General features: G+C 36.0%; 3 protein-coding genes and 1 long non-coding RNA gene across 18 annotated transcripts; 3 read left to right on the top strand and 1 right to left on the bottom strand.

Moving 5' to 3' along the window:
• Positions 1 to 51: 51 nt before the first annotated feature.
• Positions 52 to 8,651, top strand: LOC119989886 (putative disease resistance protein RGA1). 15 transcript variants are annotated; one of them, XM_038835638.1, is made up of 6 exons: positions 52 to 295; positions 663 to 859; positions 1,392 to 1,433; positions 1,587 to 1,722; positions 1,849 to 3,889; positions 5,655 to 8,651. In XM_038835638.1, exons 5-6 carry the CDS (start codon positions 3,754 to 3,756, stop codon positions 8,138 to 8,140), a joined length of 2,622 nt encoding a protein of 873 aa, XP_038691566.1. In that variant the 5' UTR covers positions 52 to 295; positions 663 to 859; positions 1,392 to 1,433; positions 1,587 to 1,722; positions 1,849 to 3,753; the 3' UTR covers positions 8,141 to 8,651. The 15 variants fall into 15 exon arrangements, with proteins under 15 accessions (XP_038691566.1, XP_038691564.1, XP_038691563.1 ...); XM_038835636.1 differs by having other exon boundaries at positions 1,556 to 1,722; XM_038835635.1 differs by having other exon boundaries at positions 1,243 to 1,433.
• On the top strand, positions 3,988 to 5,536 carry LOC119989892. The gene is made up of 4 exons (XR_005465904.1): positions 3,988 to 4,245; positions 4,362 to 4,432; positions 4,535 to 4,577; positions 5,213 to 5,536. It is a non-coding gene; the product is annotated as an uncharacterized LOC119989892 (long non-coding RNA).
• LOC119987702 lies at positions 8,274 to 13,301 on the top strand. Its single transcript, XM_038832623.1, has 3 exons — positions 8,274 to 8,416; positions 8,797 to 8,812; positions 11,790 to 13,301. The coding sequence occupies exons 1-3, from the start codon at positions 8,274 to 8,276 to the stop codon at positions 13,299 to 13,301; spliced, it is 1,671 nt and encodes a 556-aa protein (XP_038688551.1).
• A 1,054-nt stretch (positions 13,302 to 14,355) lies between these two features.
• On the bottom strand, positions 14,356 to 22,787 carry LOC119989888 (C2 domain-containing protein At1g53590-like). Its single transcript, XM_038835645.1, has 12 exons — positions 22,489 to 22,787; positions 22,322 to 22,396; positions 21,899 to 22,042; positions 21,360 to 21,452; positions 21,108 to 21,239; positions 19,460 to 19,612; positions 19,255 to 19,296; positions 18,994 to 19,045; positions 16,511 to 16,603; positions 16,219 to 16,402; positions 15,774 to 15,921; positions 14,356 to 15,660 (listed from the first exon to the last, which is right to left on the bottom strand). The coding sequence occupies exons 1-12, from the start codon at positions 22,612 to 22,614 to the stop codon at positions 14,638 to 14,640; spliced, it is 2,265 nt and encodes a 754-aa protein (XP_038691573.1). The 5' UTR covers positions 22,615 to 22,787; the 3' UTR covers positions 14,356 to 14,637.
• Positions 22,788 to 23,329: the final 542 nt, after the last annotated feature.

Raw genomic sequence — 23,329 nt, 5'->3', positions numbered from 1 at the left:
GTTCCTATTATTTTATTTATATATTTTTTCTTTTATTTTATTGTTGTTATATTTTAATTCCCTGGTTTGAAAAATCTTACCACTAGAAAGGGAGAAGGCGATCATTTCCCGAAATCCTTGAATCCATTCTTCAACCATATCGTTACCCGATCGCAGGACTCATCCGATCTTTTGTTCTATGCCGACGACCACAAGAAGGGATCAGTGATCACTCGTGGCTAAAGGCTCACTAGATTTGCGTGGCTAAAACCTCACTAGAAACTCCACAATACATTGCGCTCTTCATTTTGATAAGGTAAAATTCGAATCCTATAGGAGCTTGGATTGACGATTGGGTCGTTGGAGTTGCATCTTTGAAATCCCTCTTGCTGTTTTTTTGTGGACATTGAATTATGCTTTGAATCATTGCTTGTCATTCTTTCGTCGTGGATATCTTCGGTGATGTTGACCCTAGGAGCGACTTTGTTGGTGATAACATTAGGAAAAAGATATTGCTTGTTATCCATTGTGGTGATGGTGGGCACCTGAATAATAGGCTTCGTTAATCCAAATAGCTCATTCGCTGTTTTGTTTCAACAATTAGACTTCACTACGGTTTTTCTTTCCTACTAAGAATTTGATTTTGAGATTTCCCTTGATTTCTCATTTTCTCATTGTCCTAGCTCGGCAACCATCGAATGTGATCCTAAAGGAAGTTCTGTTATTGGGTACGATTGATCCCAAGAGTAGTGAATGGCTAAATGAGTATAAGAACTACCAGCAAACGTTGTCTGCAAAAGACATATGGAATCTGTCAATCGGATATTCCTCTGCTATGACTTCAGTAGGAAAGCTTGGCACATGATATGGAACTTGACGGGTATGAATAGGGTCTCGTATGAGAATTTAAACTCAGAGTTGTTTTTTTGGAGCCCTCTATGCAAAAATAGAAGTAAAGAGAAAGTCCTAATATGTGTCCTTCATATCACCTGCTGGTTTATTTGGCTTGATATCAAGATGATGCAACGGATTTTTTTCTTAAGAATCTTTATTATTGATGTAACATAAGCCATGTTTCTTAAGCGTTTGTTGTCTGCTATTCTTTTTGTACTTTATTTTCTTGTACTCTGTTCTTGGTTGGCACTATCTTTGTGCCCCTTAGCGTTCAATTGAACTAAAAAAAGTAATACTTCAAGTGTTGGCCGGTACTTTTACTTTTATTATTTTTAGTTGAGTCTTTCCTGCTAATGTTTTTTGCATCAGGCTGAGAATGACTTAGTCACTAATCTAAATCAGAGACCAGACATAGACAACTCACCATCTGATTCAGAAATCGTTGAAGTGACTTAAGTCTCAAGTTATAATTTTACTAATGTTTTCTTACTCTTACATGTATGTTTTATAAACCCTAGATTGTGAACGGGAAGGACGGCTACATATGCTCATAATTAAAGGTCAGTTGCTTTCTTTTTTATGGCAGCTCGCTTGTGCTAAATTTACCAAGGAAAACAAAACATTGTAACCATGTTTCCTTCTTCGCTTTACTGTTGTGCCTAAGTTCTCTAAATTTTGCCAGAGAAAGTAACAGGCTTCTTGTCTACTTTAAGGCTATACTTGGAAAGAGGGTTCATGGTGTTTAGGGAGGGTTTCCAATAGAAAATTATGTAAATTTCTATTGAAACCCTCATGAAACCTCCACTACCAAACAACCGTGAAGTACCCTCCTCCTAAACATAGCCTAAGGTACTAATAATTTGAGCATCGTGCCCCACTGCAATCTCTTGCTGATATGTTTTTTCGTCAATATGATTTTTGTAATGTGAGTCAAAGATTCCATTTTCTCTAAGCAATGTTTATTTTCTAGTTCAGGCATCAAATAAAAATGGCAAGGAGTTTGGTCGAGGAAGGAACGAAAGTTTGGAGTTCAATTGCACAAAACAATCACCTAGTTCCTTGGCAGAGTATGATATATGTGATATATTTATTTTATTTTATATACGGGAGTCTTGTGTGACAGAAGTTGTTTACCTTTTCTTTAAAAAAAAAGGGTGGGGGGGGGGGGGGGAATTTATTGTTTCCTGGATGAGGCACATACATTTTTGTGCTAAACAGTAATTACTTGTCTGAATGATGTATTATAATTTTTTTTTTCCTGTACATTATGACCATGTTGTAATTATCAGGGGGATACTTTCTGAATATATGAATTATAGGTAGTTTTGACGTGGTGCATATATCTCCTCTATAACGCAAGATGAAAGTGACTGCACTAGTCCTTTGATGTTGTTTTTCTCCTCTTAATTACAATCGGAGCCAAACAATTTCACCACGTTGTAATTACTTCCAACATGCATGGCACCATTGCATCTTTTAATATGATAGGATTATGAGTTGCCAGCTTTTCCCTTTTGAAGTTTGTACTACTAAATGTTTGTTCCTCTTTGATAAGTTCTGAAATCTACAGTTGAGAAGATTCTGGTGGTGTTACACCTGTTGTTGTTTTTTTTATTTATTTATAATTTTCATGTGTTTGTAGTATGCTTGTGAAATTTTGTCATGCTAATTGATTTGACAGAACTTAATATGCGAGGGCCAACTATGAATTGAGAACTTTGTAGGTTTCTTCATTGATTTCTATTAGATCTGTGACCAGCAAGTAATATAGACCAATCAATCAAAAAAATGAAACTGCATTTCTTTAGTGTATCGAGGATTCCTGTAAAGTTGTGGTGATTGCATTATATCTCGTCTTCATACCCTATTTTCTTGGATTAACTTGGTGTGCTGATTCTAGGTACCTGATTCTACTGATTTTCTTTCTAAATTCTTTTTTTGGAAAATGGTTTTTTTAAGGGTCATCATCATTTTCCTTGAGTCATTTGCCACATTTTTGTATGCATGAAAGTGACTCCCATTTATTTTTTTTATAGTATGGCACTGGTGAACCACCTTATTTTATCATTACTATTATACATAGATGCTTGGGTGCTTTTTGTATGTGCAACAAAATGTGTATGTTCATCATTGTGCTTTTGCATGACACTACTGAAACAGTGTTGCTTCAGGACTTTGAGCTATTACGAAGACTTGTTAGATGCCAAGAGTATATATGGCCCTATAAGATTTTGAGAAGATGTGGTGTTGGTTGTACCCTGTTGCTTTTACACCGTCAAAGGAATCCATAAATTCTTTCTGGAATTCTGTTACCTATGCATCCATTGCGTGTGCTCAGTGTAGAAGTTTTGTATAAATGTATCGCCATGCTTTTTTTTTTTTAAGCATTTAAGTTCTTTTCTTTCTAAGAGGTGGAATAGAATAACCCAGTTGAAGCGTGATGATTATAGGTCTATAATGTATTGTATGCCCCACAATAGGTCCCATTCTTCTACCCTTACCTTGGGGGTCGATGGCTAGTCATAACTATTACCTTAACATCAAATAAGAGTTTCACCCAATGCTTTATTTCTGTCCTAGTTGATCCTAATTGGACATTAGAAGTATATCATTATATTGCTAATCCGATTCATTTAATCAATATCCTATCATTTGTCTTCTTCGTTGGATTGTCTAGGAAAAAATATGAATGGGGGACAGCTTTATTCGGCTGCCCTTGTAATTTAAAGTTAAAGCACCGAAAGCAACAAGGCATCCTTTATTCCACAAACTAATACATCTTCGGCTGGCCTTGGAATTAAAATTTAAAGCCCTGAAAGCAAATTTTGACAAACAAGAACATAACTTCTCAGCTTTACCCCTTTCTCTTGCCAAAAAAAAATGGCTGAATCATTTCTATTCAGTGTTGCAGAAAACATTCTGGGCAAGATCGCCTCTCTTGCACTGCAAGAAGTTTCTTTGGCATGGGGTCTTAAGAGGGATTTGAACAAGCTTGAGGAGAACTTAACAATAATAAATGTGAAAACCCAAGTTTAAAAAAGAAAAAGAAAAAGAAAAGTGAAGTGTTCGGACACCCAAACAAGTGTCCGGACACCTCGAATAGTTTTTGAGCAGATATGCAATCTGACTCATTTTCTTCACAAAGTGTCCGGACACCATTTAGAGCCGTCCGGACACTTATCGGGAAATTGGGTTTTAAAACATGTTTAACATTTCTGGGTTCATTATATTCCACTGGTTTTACAGAAATAGCCGAGAGAGAGACAGAGTGTGGAGAGAAGGTGATTTTGAAGGAGATCAAGGAGAAGAAAGCTTGAATCAAGAGTTTGGAACTTGTGTAAGCTTGGTTTTCAAGATTTCTTCAAGATTGAGGTAAGATTTCCATTTGTTTTGAAACTAGGGTTATGGGTTTTGTGGGATTTCGTGAAATTAGAAGTTTTGGAGTAAAAGATTGTTGAGTAATCAAAGTTTCTGTATATTGATGCTAGATTTGAGCTTGGATTGAAGTGTGGAGATAGGAGGAGAGGTGGCTGTGTTAGGGTTTGAAGATTTGGGCAAGGTGAGTAGTTTACCTTGAAATTTTGAGATAAATGTGAGTAGTTGGTTTGGAAAATAATAATTTTGGGGTGTAAATTGAATTGTAATTGTGTGTATGGTTTAGGTTGATTGGGCTTGGAAGAGTGGTGGAGTTTTACCCAAACGAGGTAGGGATTTTCTTAACCCTCAATTTCGAACACTTTTGGCTACCCGAATTGTGGTTAATTTCATTCGTTTCCGCCTTATTGTTCAAGGGGAAACAAACCTTTGCATGTATACTATTGTGCGTGAGATACCCTTGTTGTTAAATGATTGTGTTTGAGGCATTACCCTTGGACACTCGATCACCTATCGAGTAGTCAATGCTCTTTATCATATGTTTGAATGACATTGCGCGCAATTGAATTTAGTTACATAACATTCATGTGTGATATTACATTTGATGCATGGTGGAGGTGATGGATTGGATTTGGTGCGTACATCAACGTGTACTAGTGGTTCCGGTTATTTGGCTCTAGTGACACGGTTGATAGTACTTGTATGGACATGCACTAGTGGTTCCGGTTAATTGGCTCTAGTGGCATGGTATGGAATATTTGTGAGAGCTTGTGCTAGTGGTTCCTGTTAATTGGCTCTAGCGACATGGCTCGGTTAGATGTAAGAATTACATTTGTTTGATGACATGGCATATTGTTGCATAGCTTTATTTCTTATGACATTCTGGCCTTATTCCTTGTTTTATGCTCCTACTCAATATCCCTACTGAGCCTCCTGCTCACCGTTTTATTTTTCCCCTCCTCAGGTGATATAGGTACTAGCGCTAGTGCTCCGACCACGGATCAGCAGGGAGGCGCGTGACGTGGATGGCCTGGACTAGTGTTGGTGTGGTGGTTTGCTTTTATTATGTTTAAGTAGTGTTTATGTTATGGATGAATGATTATTTTGGTTGGTTAGGTCTGAGGCCTTGGTATGTACATGTGTATAGGATTTATGATTTGGGATGATATGGCCTGAGGCCCTGGATGATTATTTTGGTGGTATGGGAATTGTGTGGTTTAAATTGTTATATTTTGTGCAGGGAGCATTCTCCGAAATACGGGGAGGTGTTGTCGGATTTTTGTTTAAATTTTATTGCTTTTAAAATTGTGGATTAAGTTGATTTGAGTCCTGTTTTAAGTGGCAGCACGTGGGTGCACACACGTGTTGCCAATAAGTCACGTTCCTGGGACGGGGCGTGACAATAAAAGCTGTGTTACTGGATGCAGAGGAGAAGCAGGCTCAGAACCATGCGTTGCGCGTTTGGCTTGGGAAGCTTAAGAATTTCTGCTATGATGCTGAGGATGTGCTGGACGAGCTTGAGTATGAAGGCTTGCGCAAACAACTACTGAAACAGTATGGAAACACCAAAATCAAGGTAAGACGCTTTTTCTCAAGCTCGAACCCGCTTGTATTCTCATTCAAAATGGGTCATAAATTGAAGGAACTTAGGGAGAGACTAGATGAGATTGCAGCTGGCCAGTCAAAATTTCATCTCATAGAGCTAGTTGACTACCGATTAGCTGGTCGAATAAGGAGGGAGATGACTGACTCTCTGTTGCATACCTCAAATGTTATTGGAAGAGAGAGTGATAAGGAAATACTAGTCAACAATTTTCTCTTAGATCCGATTGGGGGTGGACATATCTCTGTGATTCCAATAGTTGGAATAGGAGGTCTGGGGAAGACAACAGTTGCTAAACTACTATACAATGATCAGAGAGTAGATAATCATTTTGATCTCAAGATTTGGGTTTGCGTATCTGAAAGTTTTGAGAAGAAACAAATCATGGTAAGCGTGCTCAAGTCCTTAACTCATCAAAATCGTGGAGACTTGGATCCTGACCAATTGCAAAAGCTGATTCAGGAAAAGCTGAATTCAAAGAAATTCTTACTTGTTTTGGATGATGTGTGGAGTGATGATCGCGGGAAATGGATTGAATTCAGGGATTTATTGGAGGGAGGTGCTGCTGGAAGTAAAGTCATAGTCACTACTCGCAATGCCTCAGTTGCAACAACTGTTGGCAATGTCCCCTCATATGACTTGGCGGGTCTTTCTCATGAACAATGTTTGTCTTTGTTTAAGAAATTGGCATTTAGAGAAGGAGAAGAGGATTTGCATCCACATCTCGAGAAGATGGGAGGTGACATTGTGAGGAAATGTGGAGGGCTTCCTTTAGCTGTGAAGACACTGGGGACCCTTTTATATGCGAAAAGTGACGAACGTTATTGGAAATTCATAAGAGATAATGAGATATGGAAGTTACCGCAGGAGGAGAATTACATTTTACCTGCTTTAAAGTTAAGTTATGATCAAATGCCATCTCATTTGAAATCATGTTTCGGCATTTTCTCACTCTTTCCTAAGGGTTATGATTTCAGAAGTGTCGATTTGGTTCAATATTGGATGGCAAATGGGCTTCTTCAATCCTCAAATGAACATCAAAGCATTGAAGATGTTGCATTTCAGTATATGAAGGAGTTGTATTGGAGATCATTCTTGCAAGACTTTGAAGATTATGGTTTATATTTTACATTTAAAATGCACGACTTAGTGCATGATCTTGCTTTGTCAGTGGCACAAAACGAGTACTCTGTTGTAAATACTCCTAACAAGAATATATCTGACGAGGTTCGGCATCTGAGATTGTCCGGCAAGGCATTATTAGAACAAGAAATTCCGGGTTTTCTAAGAAAGAAAAACAAGCTGCGAACTATAATTTTCCCCTCTAAATTGCAAGGCCCTGTTTGTGAATCTTTTGTCAATACATGTATCTCTACATGTTCGTATTTGAGGACGATGGAATTGAGAGGTTCATTTTTTGAGGTATTGCCAACTTCCATTGGTGATTTGAAGCATTTGAGATATCTCGACGTAGATGCTAATAGTAGAGCTAGGAGATTGCCTGATTCTTTTTGGAAGCTGCACAATTTGGAAACTTTGTTACTTGTTGGGTGTTCAGAACTTGATGAGTTGCCAAGAGGCATAAGAAACCTGATTAAGTTGAGAGTTTTAAGAGTAACAGTAAAACAGAAGTATTTACCAGAAGATGAAATAGGGTGCTTAACGTCTCTTCAGGTTTTGTCTATTGCAACTTGCACCAATCTTGAAATTTTGTTTGAAGGAATGCAACGTCTAACATCCTTGCGTTTCATGCAAATTTGGAAGCGCAAAAATTTAACTTCCTTGCCTCGGAATTTGAAATACCTAACTGGATTGGAGGTTTTAGTTATCAAAAATTGCGATCAGCTTAATTTGGTGGAAGAAGATGAGAACCAAGACATCAAGGTGAGCCTTCAATCTTTGGGGCTTGAATCATTGCCGCTGCTCGTGACCTTACCCCAATGGCTTAAAAAATCTTTCAACACTCTACAAAACCTCATAATTGATGGTTGCGAAAACTTCTCCACATTTCCAGAGTGGTTCCAAGACTTCCCTTCTCTTAAAAAGATTTTGATCCAAGACTGTCCAAAGTTGTTGTCACTACCGGAGGGGATGCATCATCTCACTGCCTTGAAGGAATTGAAGATCTATGGATGTCCAATGCTGAGTAAAAGATGCAAGATGCTTGTAGGTGAGGATTGGCATAAGATAGCTCATGTCTCCAAGATTGACATTGACGACGACAACGAAGACGATGACCATGACGAAGACGATGATGAAGATGAAGATGAGGCATTATCAACTGCTTAGGTAACAAATGTTTGCCCCTAAATTTGACTATTTTCTCAGTATTGCTAAATTATAATGTTTCTTCTCCAATCAAAAAAGTTATTATGCTTCTTCAAATTTCATTCTGAATTATATTCTGTATCGCATATCAAACATGTTGCTTATTCGACAGAGTACTGGCCATGCTTGGGAAAGAGATCGCGCTTGCGAATGGTGTTTACAGGCTGAGGTTGAGGCGGTGGCATCGTCATGGGGTCATCTTTTTGCAGCAGAGCAAGCAATTTGTTTCTTTGTTTGGTTTCTGAGAAAATAAGAGACATGTATGTCTCCAACCAGCTATAGGTTGTGTGTGTTTGTCTATTTTTTTTGGTTTCGTGTTTTGAGGGTGAGGTTGTATGTATCTGTTTGTTTGTTGCTTCCCGTCTATCCTTTCCAAGTTCTCCCTGTAATTACAAAAGAACGAGTCTGCATTCATGAAATGTTGGGCTTCTGAAACAATATAGGAATAAAACTGTATGGCTCCTTTGGTTCATTGTATTGTGATGGTAAATAGAATTCTCATCATAAATAATCAAATTGTGAGAATTGTATTACTATGTAATTTTATCAAGTTATTTGGTTGATAAAATGTAATTGTAGTTATTTGGTTGATAAAATGTAATTGTAATGTGATGTAGTATTCCTAAGACTGAGGTATGCATATATATATATATGTATATAAATAATAAATATGAAAATGAAATATAGTTGAAACACTGAAAAACGTACCTTGACATATTGACCGCAAGGCTACTCGGTCAAACCCGAGATACAAGGAAATTCATTGACCATGCCTCGACAAGATCCAGATACCTCAGAAAATTTTGTTGGGCTATCTTGAAATATCGAGATGTCTTTCACGTGTCCCTTACTTGGGCTTTATGGACTACCTCCATCAACGCTAGCGCTTCCTTCTTTTAAAGTCTTGTCAGAAGTAGGTTCTAGAGCAGCTCCAACCGGTCCCTCAAAATGGAGAAAAAGCTATTTTGAGGGAACATTTTTTGAAGCCACATGCCCCAACCAGTCCCCTACTACAACCCTCAAAATAGTATTAAGCTCTCTCTCCTTGAACCCAGAGAGGCATCCAACATCCCTCAAATTTTTTTTTATCTCGTATTTATTTTTCAAATTTATTTATTAAAACAAAAAAAAATAAAAAGACATCTTAATAGGGCATAATAATATAAACATCTTTATTTATGATAAATTATCATAATATAAATCTTAATAGGACATGTTCGAGTAGTGTAGATAATGTTTGGGTGATAGTTGAAATAAGGAGTGGGAGAAGAAATATTTATTTTCAAAAATACTTTTTAAAAAAATAATATTAAAAAGCATTCATTTAGGATATATATTTTTAATATTATTTTAAAATTAATGTTAGATAACCATATTATTAATATTAAAACAATATTATTTGCATTTGTTAATAATAAGTTAAACTTGAATATAGTTAAAAGTAATTACGTTGAAAAATAATAAAATATTTGTTGTGATGTTAGAAATTGATGTAGTTGGAGTGGAGTTAAAATATATATCTTCTAAAATAGCTTTTTTATTAAAATGGATGAGATGATGTCCCCGTGAGGTATTAAGTTGGAGTTGCTCAGTCTCCTCTACTATCAACTTCACACTAATCTCCTTCTCATTGACCGTTTTAATTTGAGGAAATATTCCTAATTGGTGGAGAAAATAAAAATTCTACAGAACAAAAAAAAAAATTCTTCTGAAAAGGATAGTGTTTTTAGTTAACTAATTATTATTGCAATTTAAAGAAACAGAACGCTGGACTAATTCTAAGCTTACCATTTTATAATCCATTGGAATTTAACAAAGAAGATATATAAAGTTGAAAGAAACAGAACGCTGGACTAATTCTAAGCTTACCATTTTATAATCCATCATCAAAAAAAGGGGAAAAAAAAAGAAGTAATAGCAACAAACCTAAACCTAAAATACTTAAGTAAGCTAAATAAATACAAATTCATAAATTATCTGGACCCATTCACATGAATTTTTTATTTGCCACACCATCTTATTAGTGACCTCCCTCGTCTAATTGTTCTGCATCCATATCCTTCATCATCACTTACTATGTTTTTTTTTTCCTCCCCCTTGTATTAGTATTTTGTTGAACTTTCTAGCACAGCACATTTAAATCAATTCATGGAGGTTGTCATATCGAATCGTATGAATCGATTGATTAAACTTTTGAATCATGAATCGTAAGATACACATATTCATTAAAAAAAGATTTATGGTACTAAAAAACATAATTATAACAATCTAACATGAATTTCGTATTATTTATCTTGATCTAATACGATAAATTAGTCCTTGGCAATGTTGGATAAAAATTATGTGTTTTGATTTTTTTTAAAAATAAAAATTCCACAATCTCTAAAATTGTGCATATCGCTTGAAATAATATATCATGCACAAAACAACCATGATGCCTTAGGTCTAAGGAATAGATGCACAACTATAATCGTTGAGAACTTTACTTGACTTGTGGTAAATACTCTATATGTAAATTTCGTACGATGGTTAAGTTCAGTTTACTCGTTCTCCAACAAGAACCTATATGTTTGCTTTGGTGTTGGTTGAAAAGTCATCATCTTGTTATCTAATAATAACAAATAAGTATAACATGTACTAGCCTATCCGAATCATCATTGTCCAACTAATAATTCTGCGGTTAGGAACATTAATGATCATAGTGTTAAATGAATCTTGGTTATTCAATATCAATCATTGAGATCAAGTCTCACTTAGCTTATGATCAATGGACATTTATCAAAACACATATATAAGCACATGTATATATATAGTAAAAAAGTGAATTGATAAATAAAATGTCTTGTAGTTATCAATAACTAATAATAAATACATTATTTCTAATAATGAACTATAAAAGACAATCTAACCACTAGTGAGGGCATACTACTAACAAGAGTAGGATTTGATTTGCTTTCACATTTATTTTCTTTGGAATATTCATTTGCTAAACTTTTGCATGATTTTGACTAGTCGAGGTTAGTTTAATAACTCCGTAGACCTTCGGTTGAGATAAATCGTTACACACATGGTGAAGAAAAATTATCTCTCTTTTCTCTTTACACCCGAATCACTTCACACAAGGTTAAGAAAAAATATCTCATTTTTATTTTTATTTTTTATTATTTAATCAATTCCTTTTTTCTTACTTAATCAATGTTCTCTACCTCTCTCTTTTCTCTTTAAACCCAAATAACTTCACACAAGGTTAAGAAATATTCTATCATCCTTTTCTTTTTTCTTACCTTTTTTGTTTAATAATTTTCTCTTATTCTCTGTTTTTTTTACACCCGAATCACTTCACACAAGGTCAAGAAAAATTCTCTCTTGTTTTTAAAAAACTCATTAGTTAATCAATATTCTTTCTCTCTTCTCTTTACACCCGAATCACTTCAGACAAGGTTAAGAAATATTCTATTATCTTGGTTTTTCTAACCTTCTGTTTAATCATTTTTCTTTTACACACTCTCTTGACACCCGAATCACTTCACACAAGGTTAAGAAATATTCTCTTTTAATCAAAGGTATGCCTAATGAAACCTACCCAACGCATTTGTTTCCTTATAAATAGCACAACACTTTTGTGTTAGCGAGGAAAGCACAAGAAAAAAAAGATTACCAAAATTTATTAGAAAGAAAGAGTGAGAGGAGGGAAGGAAAATCAATGGCTTTGCCAAGGTTTATAGTGCTGAAAGCTACTTACAACAAAAAATACTTACGCTACCTAGATCGAGATGGGGTGGATCATGGATATTTAGGATTTACTGAAGAGGATGTTATAAGCCCGTATGCAAAGCACCAAGTGGAGATGGCCAAGTGTGAGAAGGGACTGGTGAACATAAGGTGCTGCTACAACAATAAGTTCTGGGCTAGGGCGTCGGAGAGCACCGAATGGGTTTCTGCTACGGCTGACAAACCAGAGGAAGACAAATCAAAATGGTCATGTACACTGTTCAAGGTCATCTACGTAAATCCTGATGCTGATATAATCCGACTTCGACACATCCAGCTCGACCACGATGCATGCGAATCGTGTGGTTATGGTTCCTGGTTGAACGCGAAAGCCTTAGGAGTTGACATTAGCGACAAACGAAACGAATTCACCGTTATCGATTGGGAATCGCTGTTGATACTTCCCAAACACATCACGTTGAAAGGTGATAATGGTATGTACCTCAGCTCCCGTTTGATTCATGGAGACAATTGTCTGCGGTTCGACTCTTGTGACATTGGAGATGCAGCTGTGAAGCACACAGTCTTCACCAACGGTGATGGATCTATTAGTATCAAGTCTGATTACTTCGGCAAATATTGGGAGCTCGACTGCAAAAATAAGGGTGTATATGCTGACGCGGAAGGCACCGTCACCGACAAGGCCACATATTTTATGCCCATCAGAGTTGGTAACAATGTCATCGCTCTCCGCAACTTGATTACCAACGACTTCTGCAACAGACTGGTCACGGACAGTGACTTTGATAGTGTTCTCCTTTCTTCTGCCTCCAACATTAACAAGTTGGCGAGGTTCGAGGTGGAAGAGGCGGTTCTTTCAAGAAGAATCTACAACATAAGTTTTCGACTCGATGAAGCTAGGATCTACAACGAGAATAAGGTCTCAATGGCCAGTGGAGAGGCCGTTAATATGACACAAGACTCTAACACTGTAAACCTTAAACTCTCCTACACAGAGACAAAGAGCAGCACCTGGAATAACAGTGTTGGAGTGAATGCAGGAGTTAAGACCACAATTGTGACAGGCATTCCGTTCATTTTTGAGGGAAAGGTTGAAGTTTCTTTGGAAGGCTCTTACACACATGAGTGGGGAGGATCAGTGACATCAACAAATGAAGTCGAGACTATGTATACGGCTACTGTACCCAAAGAGAATACGGTGAGGGTAAGTCTAATGGCAACACAGGGTACATGCGACGTGCCTTTCTCCTATACTCAGAGAGACACTCTTTTCGATGGGAGAAAAATCACCTACGACAAGGATGATGGCTTATACACAGGCATCAATTGCTACCACTTCAACTACAAGAGCGAAGCTGAAAAACAATCATGTATGACGTTTATCAAATAATCTCAAAAAAAGAAAAAAAAAAAGAAAAGGATTTTGTGGGTAGTATCTCTGAAAACCCTCACGAGACTTCACTCGTCCACTAGAGGTAATCTAGGGGTTTAAAAGGCTTGTTGCATACGCTAAATGCAATCGCGATTCTCTACGTCAATGAGCTTTTCTTTTTCTTTTTCTTTTATTTTTCATGTACATACAATAATAATGTCGTAGCCTTTCTAAGGTTATTGATAAATGATAATAAAATTGTGTTTCCTTACACTTTGTGGACTATGAGGGTCCGTTTGGAACAGATGATAAAACTCCGTACACTATAAAATTATCTTTTAATGAAATTATTAGGTATCTTAGGATAATATAACTTTATATAAAATGAGACTCTTATACGATACGTGTCGTATAATATTAAAACGATTTCAACACATTTTAATTTTATGCGGAGCACTTATGATAGGAGATAATAGTTCAAATGACAAAAAACACCTCCTTTAAAAAACAAACCTTAGCCACTTGTCACTTTATGTATTGTCTATATTCTAAAAAAACCTCTAGCTACAAAAATTTAATCATTTTTTTATCTTTAAATTTCCATAGAAAAACTTATAAGAGTAAAATGATTAAAAATAGTAATTGTTTTAGTTGGAATTAAGCATATCAATGATCATTTTTTTTTCTACTAGATCTTAGGGAATCAAGGAAAAAATAAGATTGAAGACGAAGTAGAATAAAAGAAATTAGAAGAAAAAGGAGAGGAGGAAAAAAAGGATGTCAGATCTAAACTTATTTTGAGAAAGGACAAATTCGGGATTATATAATTATTAAATGTTGAAAATATGTACTTATGTAAAAAAACAGGTATTTACGTGGAAAATAAGAGCTTTAAGTGGACCTATGTATTAAACATTTGTCAAATGAATACTTAATGACATTTGCTTTGTTATAAATTGCAAAAATACATCCATATATAACAACCTTTCATATATTCGCACGAGAGTGGCGGAACAAACTGATCAAGGTGATATAATTCGAATGCTGCAGGTTGAATTCTAATACACAAAGATAGCAGAAAAGATTTTTTTATCAACATGCACAAGGCTGAAACATGCCAGTACATAGCATAAGAATGGCATGCATACAGCATACAATATATTTGAAGAAAGACATTGTACAGTCAGTACGTGTAAGTACAAACAACATTACATACAAAATCAATAAACATGACCCAGCAAAGCAAGCTGCATTGTGTTTGTCCACAGCTACTATCAAACTTTTTTATGTTTATACTACTGGAACTAAATTCACTTCCACCATCATATCGTTTCTGCTATGATTTCAAGACTTTCTACCCCTTCTCTACTTCTACATTCCCTTCAGGAAGCTTCGGACTCGAAGACTCAACCAGTCCATTACCATTTCTGTCAGTGTCGCTCAACTTTTCACGATCCTGGCTTTCTAGATTTTCATGATGGATGTCATCTGCCTTAGTTACAGGCTCACCCGCATCTCTCTCAACAGTATGCTCCTTGTGATCACAAGAACCGTTACTACCACAGCAGGAGGATGATATGGGATTGGAGACAACAGGTATACTCTCAACTCGAGGGGATGAAAGAGATTCGTCATCTGAGGAGTCAGATTCGGCGTAGATGTCTTCTACTGTAACGTTGGAGGTATCATCTCGAAATTTTGTTGACCCTTTCCGCGAAAGCACATGCCGTATGTTGCGAGCTCCTTTTCCTGCATGTTTTAGAATGCTCTTCGCCATATCTTTCATGTGTCCCCTACTTGGGCTTTCTGGACCACTTCCATCACCACTAGTGCTTCCTTCTTTTAAAGTCTTGCCAGAAGCAGGCCCTAGAAGAGTCTCTTCTACTATGAACTTCACACCAATCTCCTTCTCATTGACTGCTTTGAGATTTGTACGAGAAGAATCTACAGGCTCTCCAAGGCTGCCCGAGCAATCCTCCTTTCTGGGGCTTCTGTTAAATACAGCGCTCATCTTTCGAAATCTTCGCTTTAAAGATCTTGCTAGATTTTTACCCTCCCTATTTTCATCTCCACTACTGGAATCATTGTTAATGGATCCACTTGCAAATGGATTAGATCCGCCAATAGCCTCACCAAGCCTGCTCTTCCCTTTTCTGGGCTCCCAAGTTTGTGCCACCTCACTGCCCGGTTGATGAACCCATATTCCTGTCTCATTTTGTCCTTCAATGTTGATAGGTTCAAAATTGTCTGGAACTCTTGGAGCCTTATCTGAAGATATAGATGAGAAGGAAGCTGTATGAGCAGTCTCGCTCGAAAAAGAGTTCTTTGCATCTTCCTTGTTTAACATTTCCTTATCATATGGATCAGAAATCCCCCCCTGAAAAAATTATGTACCAAATTCACTTCAAATTACTGTCAGATAGCTCATGAAACATTCAACACTGCTTAGCCCCTTTGAATGCAGGTTTATTTCAAACTCGCAAAACTTACCTTTGCATTGTTTTCGAGTGTAGTATTTGCACTGTCTTCAAGCACGGTTATCGCAAGATGCAATCTCCCCATTTTAATGCTTTGAAGAGACAACCACATGTCATGTCTTTGGCCATCCCTCAGGTCACTGATGTTGACCGAACAGTCCCTGCGGATAGTGTGAGAGTCAAAAACTCAGACATTTATAGGACTGATTGACTGAATCAGAGGAAGCAGATTATATAGAAAACATAAGTTATGGAGGCGACTGCTTATTACTCTTCAGACACATTTAAACAACATATATTTTCCTCAACAAAAGTAGCCCATAAAATCTAACTCGACCCTGGACCAAGTAAACCAAAGTCCCAAATAATATGACCAGAAACCATAGAATATATATACTAAATACTGCAAACATTCCGTAATTCATAACATATTACTACAGGGAGGTTTTGAGACAAACCCGAGGGTATCATCAACAAAATGGTCTTTATCACAAACTTCAATGGCTAGCACATTAGTTGACTCCCACGTACAGATAGGGATCTTGAATTCTTCAAGCCATTTTGGGGCCAAAGTTTTCTTTTGTACCTTTGTCTTGAATCTGTAAGGGCCAACTTGCCCTTTCACATATGGATCGGCCAATCCTGAAATATAATCCACTTGCTTCACATTGATGCATAACGTTATAAAAGCAAAGAGAAAAAGATAATAAAAAAAAAAACAAAAACAAAAAATACATAATTCCCCCTAACCATTTAAATCTGATGGCTTCATATCAGAAGCTTCGATAACTTCAACTATGGCATATGCAACAGGCTCCTTCTCATCCACAGAGAACCAACTATCTGATAACTCATATAATAATAGAAAGAACCAATTTTAGTGCATGTAAGAACTCCAAGAAGCATTGCAGATGAATACACAGTTTGTTAATAGCACAAGTACATTCTAGATTACAAAAAGTAGACTTTTCTAAGTAAATATGAAACAAGAAGATAGCAATAGTTATCTACTTTACAAATAACTAATCAACACCCCAACCTCTGGATGACTTTTTATGAACAAGTATACGTCAATGACAATCAGATGAGAAGCAAATTTTGTGGACCCAAGTAAACAATTATGCAAATTTCATGAGCCCAAGTGTTGTTCCCACACGGGACCGGAGGCCTAACAGTGAGCCATTCAGACATTGCTGATTTTGGCAAATCTAACGTTTCAGCTTGACAAGTTATTCAAAGAGGCTCAAACATGGAAATTTCAGCTAGTTCCTGGTCAGTACTTCAAAGCTTCTGATTGTAAATTATCCTTCCATCTTCCAGGGTATGTGTTGCACCAAGGAACCTTTCCTATCCCATCTACCATGGCAATCCATGTACAGGTAACTACAGCTGAAATATGTTTTGAAAAAGCTTTTTGGCAGCTCATACAGTTTTTCCTCGATGCAAAAGGAAACACATTTTCAAAGCCTCAAATCAGACGCAACTTTACGGGGTTCTAAGGCTAGCCAGGAAACTCAAGGAAAAAAATTAAGCGCACCCATAATTTAAGAGAAAACAGAACTCTAAACTCCTTTCATTTTCTACTTTTATTCTCTAGGTTATAATTCCATGAATCAAAGCAAATCATGACAGTAGAAAACAACCCATCAATATAGAAGCAAATCCGTAGAGCAAGACCTACTGCATCAGGACACCTCATATTAACGGGGGTCAAGGAATTGATATCCATCAATCTGCAGGTTTCACAAACAGACATAATTTCCTAAGGTTTTTTTACCATTGCCCCACTGAGGAACAGAAGTTATGGATCCCAGTTGATGAATCATAAGCCTAAAAAAAAGCTCTTCATTGTTATTGCCAAATCTATCTATTTATTCAAAAGAGCCTTTTTCTCTCACTTTCACTTAAAGGATTCCCTGTCTTTCTCACCAGACTGGAAGCAGTTCTTCAGGAACTGGTTACATGCTGAATCTCAGATAATCCTAACATTCAAGATACATCATATAAGAATATTTCCCATTGGTGGAGAAAATAAAAAAATCTACAGAAAAAAATTTCTTCTGAAAAGGATAGCTATTTTACTTGAAATGATGCTGCATGCCAATAGCAATATCCTCTGTTCAGTTAACCATTATTATTGCAATTTAAAGAGAATAGTTCAACATTGGAATTTTTTGGGAAAAAAATAAATAAATGACAATAGAATCAATTCCAGACTTCCAGTTATGAAAAATCATGAAAGTGAATGGTAAACATAATACTAGATGGTCCAAACACTTCATAGTCGTTTTTTCTAGGCAGCATAGTTACTTTTAACAAATCAGCTGAAAGGTATATAATATAGCGATTATAGTCAGAGGCAATTCCCTGAAAAGTAGGATCCCCTCCAAAAACCATCTTCAATAAAATATAATCCACAATGGTTTCAATGTGGACTAAATTAACAAAGAAGATATATAAAGTTGAAAGAAACAGAGAGTGAGATGAATTCTACAATTACCATAACTACGAATTTATATAATCCATCATTAACAAAAAGCAATAGCAACAAACTTACACTCATAATACTTAATAAACTAAATAAATACAAATTCATAAATTATTTGGAACCAATCAAATGATTTTTTATTTGCCACACCATCTTATCAGTGATCTTAAAATAAGATTACAGGCCCAGCCCAGTAGGATAAAAATCATTGCACCGTGTTTATTATAAACACACGAGAACACCACAAAGACTTGGGCAGGAAAAGATTTACTTGATAACCAAACAAACGGCATTATTTATTTTGTGAAACAAAAGTAAGAAGCTGTTAATAGGCTAACTTAAAAGAAATCCTTAAGGATATCTTACATAGCTTAAAAGAAATCCTCAAGTTACTGAGCGAAAACTACACTGTAAAGGGAACTTTCTTTTCAACAATTGGTCATCAGCAGAATTAAATTCAACAGTTTGCTATCTACGTCTCTCTCCCGTCATATCTCAAGTTTCCAAGGGACAACAGTCACAAATATAGTAACCTCCTTATGAAAATACCCTTTCTTTTCTTGCCACCCAACAAACAAAATTCAGACTTCTTACATAATGAATTTGTACAGCAAGAAAGATTAAATTGACAAAAGAACAAAAAATGTTGCCTTTCTGGACTGTGGCAATCATAAATGTAACAGAAACATATTCATTCTTGGATTCATCGATGAGCAAAAACCAATAAAAGGATGCGTAGACATACCATGTGCCTGTGGTGAAATAAATTTCTCCAAATCAACAACCATCATATTGGGCTGTAAAAAGAGCAAGAATTTAGATAAAATCTCCATCAACAAAGAAATTTTGCAGAAATCTACAAACCTAGAAGTCCAACATAAAAGCTTATGTTCAATTTTCAAAAGAACAAACTAATCATGACCTTCCATATGCAAAGCACAACAACAAAAATTTTATGGCAAAAGGGAAATCAGAGAAGATAGTCTAAAAATTAAATGAATCTCACCTCAACAAGAGTCTGCTCAAATGCAATCGACAAAAGTTTATCCTGACAAAGCAACAGATACACATAAGGTTGACAAAGGAAAAGAAGAAAGATATGGCTTAAGAGAGAGGGAGAAAATTACAACTATATGCAAGGAAGTAAAAATAAGATTGAGAGGCCTAAAATTCTAAAAAGGGCAACATAAAAATCATAGAACCAAACTTACCAGCCATCCAGCAATCCCAGGAAGTTCAGTAACATCAAGCCCATGAGTGAAGATAGGCTTCACAGTCATCTGAAAATACGGTGGCTCCGAAAAGCATATGCGCAAGCGGCCAAGGAAAGGCCACTCCCGTAGAAACTTTACCCCAACCAAGACCTTCAAGAAGGAACAAAGGCAGAATAAAAAAGAAACAAAAACATTGATACTGCATCCGAGTATTTTAAGATACAACAATCAAGATAAAGTGCACCAGCACTGTGCAAAGCAAGAGAAAGAAAGCTTATCTACAATATCAAGTAATCACATGAGCCTTTATCCCAAATGTTTGGGATTGGCTATATGAGTCTGTGAGACAATCAACAGAATCCATAACATGTATTTGTTTCCATCATTCATTTCAATCTAGAATCATACTTCCATCAACTCCTATTGAATCCATATCTTTTCTTACTAATTCAAGTCATGTCTTTTTATATCTTCCTCTTCACTTCATACTCTATCCTATACAAATTCTCTCGATTCTCCACACTACCGCACCGCTATCTCTATGTTGTACATGCACATACCATCTAAAAGACTAAAATGGTTTTCTTGGAACTTATTTTCAATTGGTGCTACTTCTTTAAAAGTTTTTTTTTATTTTTTATTTTTGTCTATATTTTTCTACAAGTCCCCTTAATAAAAATATTGCTTCCATTGTAGATCGTCCCGATATAAAACTAAATTGGTTTTCGGATATTGAGATACTGATCTCAATCTTCGTTCCACAATTTTCACAAAGTTTCAATGTGTGACTCATAACACGGATGCCCTATAACTGGTACAACTTTGGATATCACATTTATTTTCATATATAGGTACTTCTCCATTCATCAAGTATGTGTGGCTTATAAGCTTGATGCCCCTATAACTGTTGCAACTTTGGATATCACCTTTATTCTTGTATATAGGTACTATAATACTTCTCCATTCATCATGCATCCTATAGGTCTTAATAATTTGATTAAATAACTTAGTTAGCCAATACTATACATACATCTCTTACACATTTTCACACTTCAATTGGATTCATCAAGTCTCATGGATTTACCCTCTTTCATTCTCCTTAAAACTTTTCACTTCTGTCACCCTAATACGTCTTACATATAAGAATCCTTATTCTCGGGAGAGATATGAAGATCTTCCATGTTCCCTTCGTGGCCGCCATTAAGTAGCTCATTGAAGTAACTTCTCAACTTCTCGTTAATTGCTACGTCCTTCACAAAAACTTTATCACTTATATCTTTGATGCATTTTACATGATTTAGGTTCTTAATTTTTATTTCTCGCGTTTTAGCTAGCCTATAAATATTTGTAGCCATTTCTTGTATCTAACTTGTTATATAACTCAGTAGTCCTAATTGCTTTTTTTACATATTCATTCCATGTTGTGAAATAGTTGGTAGATAATATGAAGGATAGGGACATGAACCAGGTATCCCCATTTATTAACGATTCAAATTAAGTTACCATCAATCTCAATTGCTTAGAATTGATACCCGGTCATAAATACAACAAATTGTTACTTTGACGATGAAGTGAAATTGCAATAGTAATCAGCAATTGAGATAAATTACCCATGCACAACATAGAGTCATATCTATTTTTGTACCTTCCCTTCAACATGCATGCCTGTCAAATGCAACTTTGCCCAAATTCCAAATCCTAGTCTTTTCCTTAATTGCACAGCAAGGATCGTACTCATGTCATCTGCGGTAAGGAAATTCATTCCCAACTCCAATACCTGCATTTGCAATACTGTGAAATCTCCTTTGAGCTATTAACAAAGTAACAAACCAAATAGAAGCCACAAAGTTTGCAGTTTAAGGGACATGTCCGACATGCTTGAGTTATTGACACATACCAAGTGGTCATCACCAGTTGATCGGAGAACTCTCATTTCTGTAAACACAGGTGGATTTCTACCTAGATAAAGGTGCTGAACTACAGCTTTTTTCTGCACATTTAGCACAGCATGATTAATGACTCCAAAGCGTAACAGAGCAAAACCACCAAACAGAACATCATCGTAGATTGGTATAGAAGTAATGCAGCGCCTGAATACTTATCCTTTCTTATCCTTAACTCAAACTAAGACTGAATTTTCACCAGCACTGAAGTAGAATAGTACTACATTAAGTAAGAGAGATCAAATAAATGAAATGAAAAGATAAAAATAAATTGCCTCAATAAAACAGAATTTGGAAAGAGTTATAGGGTCTGCATAGGTGTATTATAAAGAATATGCTTGAAGATGATAGATTGCATAAAAAAACCAGAGTAGCAGAAACTAAGATCTACCGGGGTCCCACCAGAGTACTATCAATCAATATGAGATGCTCAAGAAAAATTACTTCCATGAAAAAAACAAAAGAGTAGTGGAAAAGTCAGATTCATTCATACAGCAGTCCATGGTTTGTATTTTTCCAAGAACCAAGGAATAATTGGGAGCAGAATCTTCTGCGAAGCAATCTGTTCCATACATATGGGCCACATCTTTTCCACTACATGGTTGAGCCACCTAACTGTCTCAGAATCAGTGAGTACCTGAAGTAAAAGAAAGTAGGAAATATAAAAGTGAAAGGCACATGAAAAAAAAAATCAAAAGCAAAAAAATAAAGAAACCCAAGTCAGTTTTCGCTGCATTTTGAAAAGAATATACCCCCACCAAGAAATGGGCGAAAGACATACATGATTTAATCTTTTTGTAATTTCTAAAAAAGAGAATCTAAAAGTCTTCAAACACCTTGACCCAATGAAATCAAGCAATAAAGAGAGAAGATACCCATTAAACTGAAAACCGAAAATTCAAAGTTAAAACGATACCCTTCTCCGATTTGCTTGTTTTCTTTCTTCATACTGCAATTTCCTCCTCAATCGCATCACGTACCGCTCATGAACCTATCAGAAGATTAAAAAAAGAAATAAGAGATCATGTGATGTGATTTATTTTCTTCGCAAGAAACTACAAAAACTAGCATGTAAACAATTACCAGGTACAAGTAGATGAAAGAGAAGAAATAAGCGATCGGGTGGCATCGATTGAAGAGCGAAAGCAACCAAAGCGCAAGAAGCACAATGCCCGCGTGATGTAGTATCGACACCTCCGTTATGTCCATCTCTCCTTCCGCTTCTGCTTCTGCTTCTGCTTCTGCTTGGTCTTTCTGTAATCTTTCTATGTATGTATGATCCCTGATAAATTAATACAGAAATTATTACCAAAAATCAAACGATCTTTCGACAATAAAGCCAATGGATCCAAAACAGCGGTTGCCTGTGCAATCACTGAGAATATATATTCACTTAATTTTAATTAAATAATGAAAAAACTGACAGACGCTCTAACAAAAAATTGCTGCATTTTGACTGATTGTTGGATGCCAGGTGTCGAGAAACGCATGAAACGTGTACCAATCAAAATCTTTTCTCTTCCATCCGTTTGTCCACATGGGCCCTACAAATTCCTGTATCTAGTCACCATAATAAAGGCTCCTTATTCGGCGTCGGCAAGTAACATGAGATGAAAATGGTCAGTTGGGTTGGTTTTTTTTACATGAATTCAACCGATTAATCGGTTATGTTGGTTATTTAGGTTATTAGAATATAGAGCGATTGTTCGATCAGTTCTTAAACAAATATGTAAAAAATTTTGAAAATAAATGATTGATATCAATTTAGTTATCAATCGATTCAATTATATCAATAATTTTTGTACGACGCTAACATTTCAAACTTAAAAGATGAACATTATTTACACCCTATTTTTTATTAAGTACACCCCACTCTAGTGTGTTTTTAAAAAATTAATAGGGTGTACTTAATAAAAAATGGAAT

The sequence above is a fragment of the Tripterygium wilfordii genome, chromosome 21, assembly GCF_013401445.1.
Source record: "Tripterygium wilfordii isolate XIE 37 chromosome 21, ASM1340144v1, whole genome shotgun sequence".
Taxonomy (NCBI): domain Eukaryota; kingdom Viridiplantae; phylum Streptophyta; class Magnoliopsida; order Celastrales; family Celastraceae; genus Tripterygium; species Tripterygium wilfordii.
The sequence above is the reverse complement of the archived record's forward strand: the minus strand, read 5'-3'. Positions and strand labels throughout refer to the sequence as shown.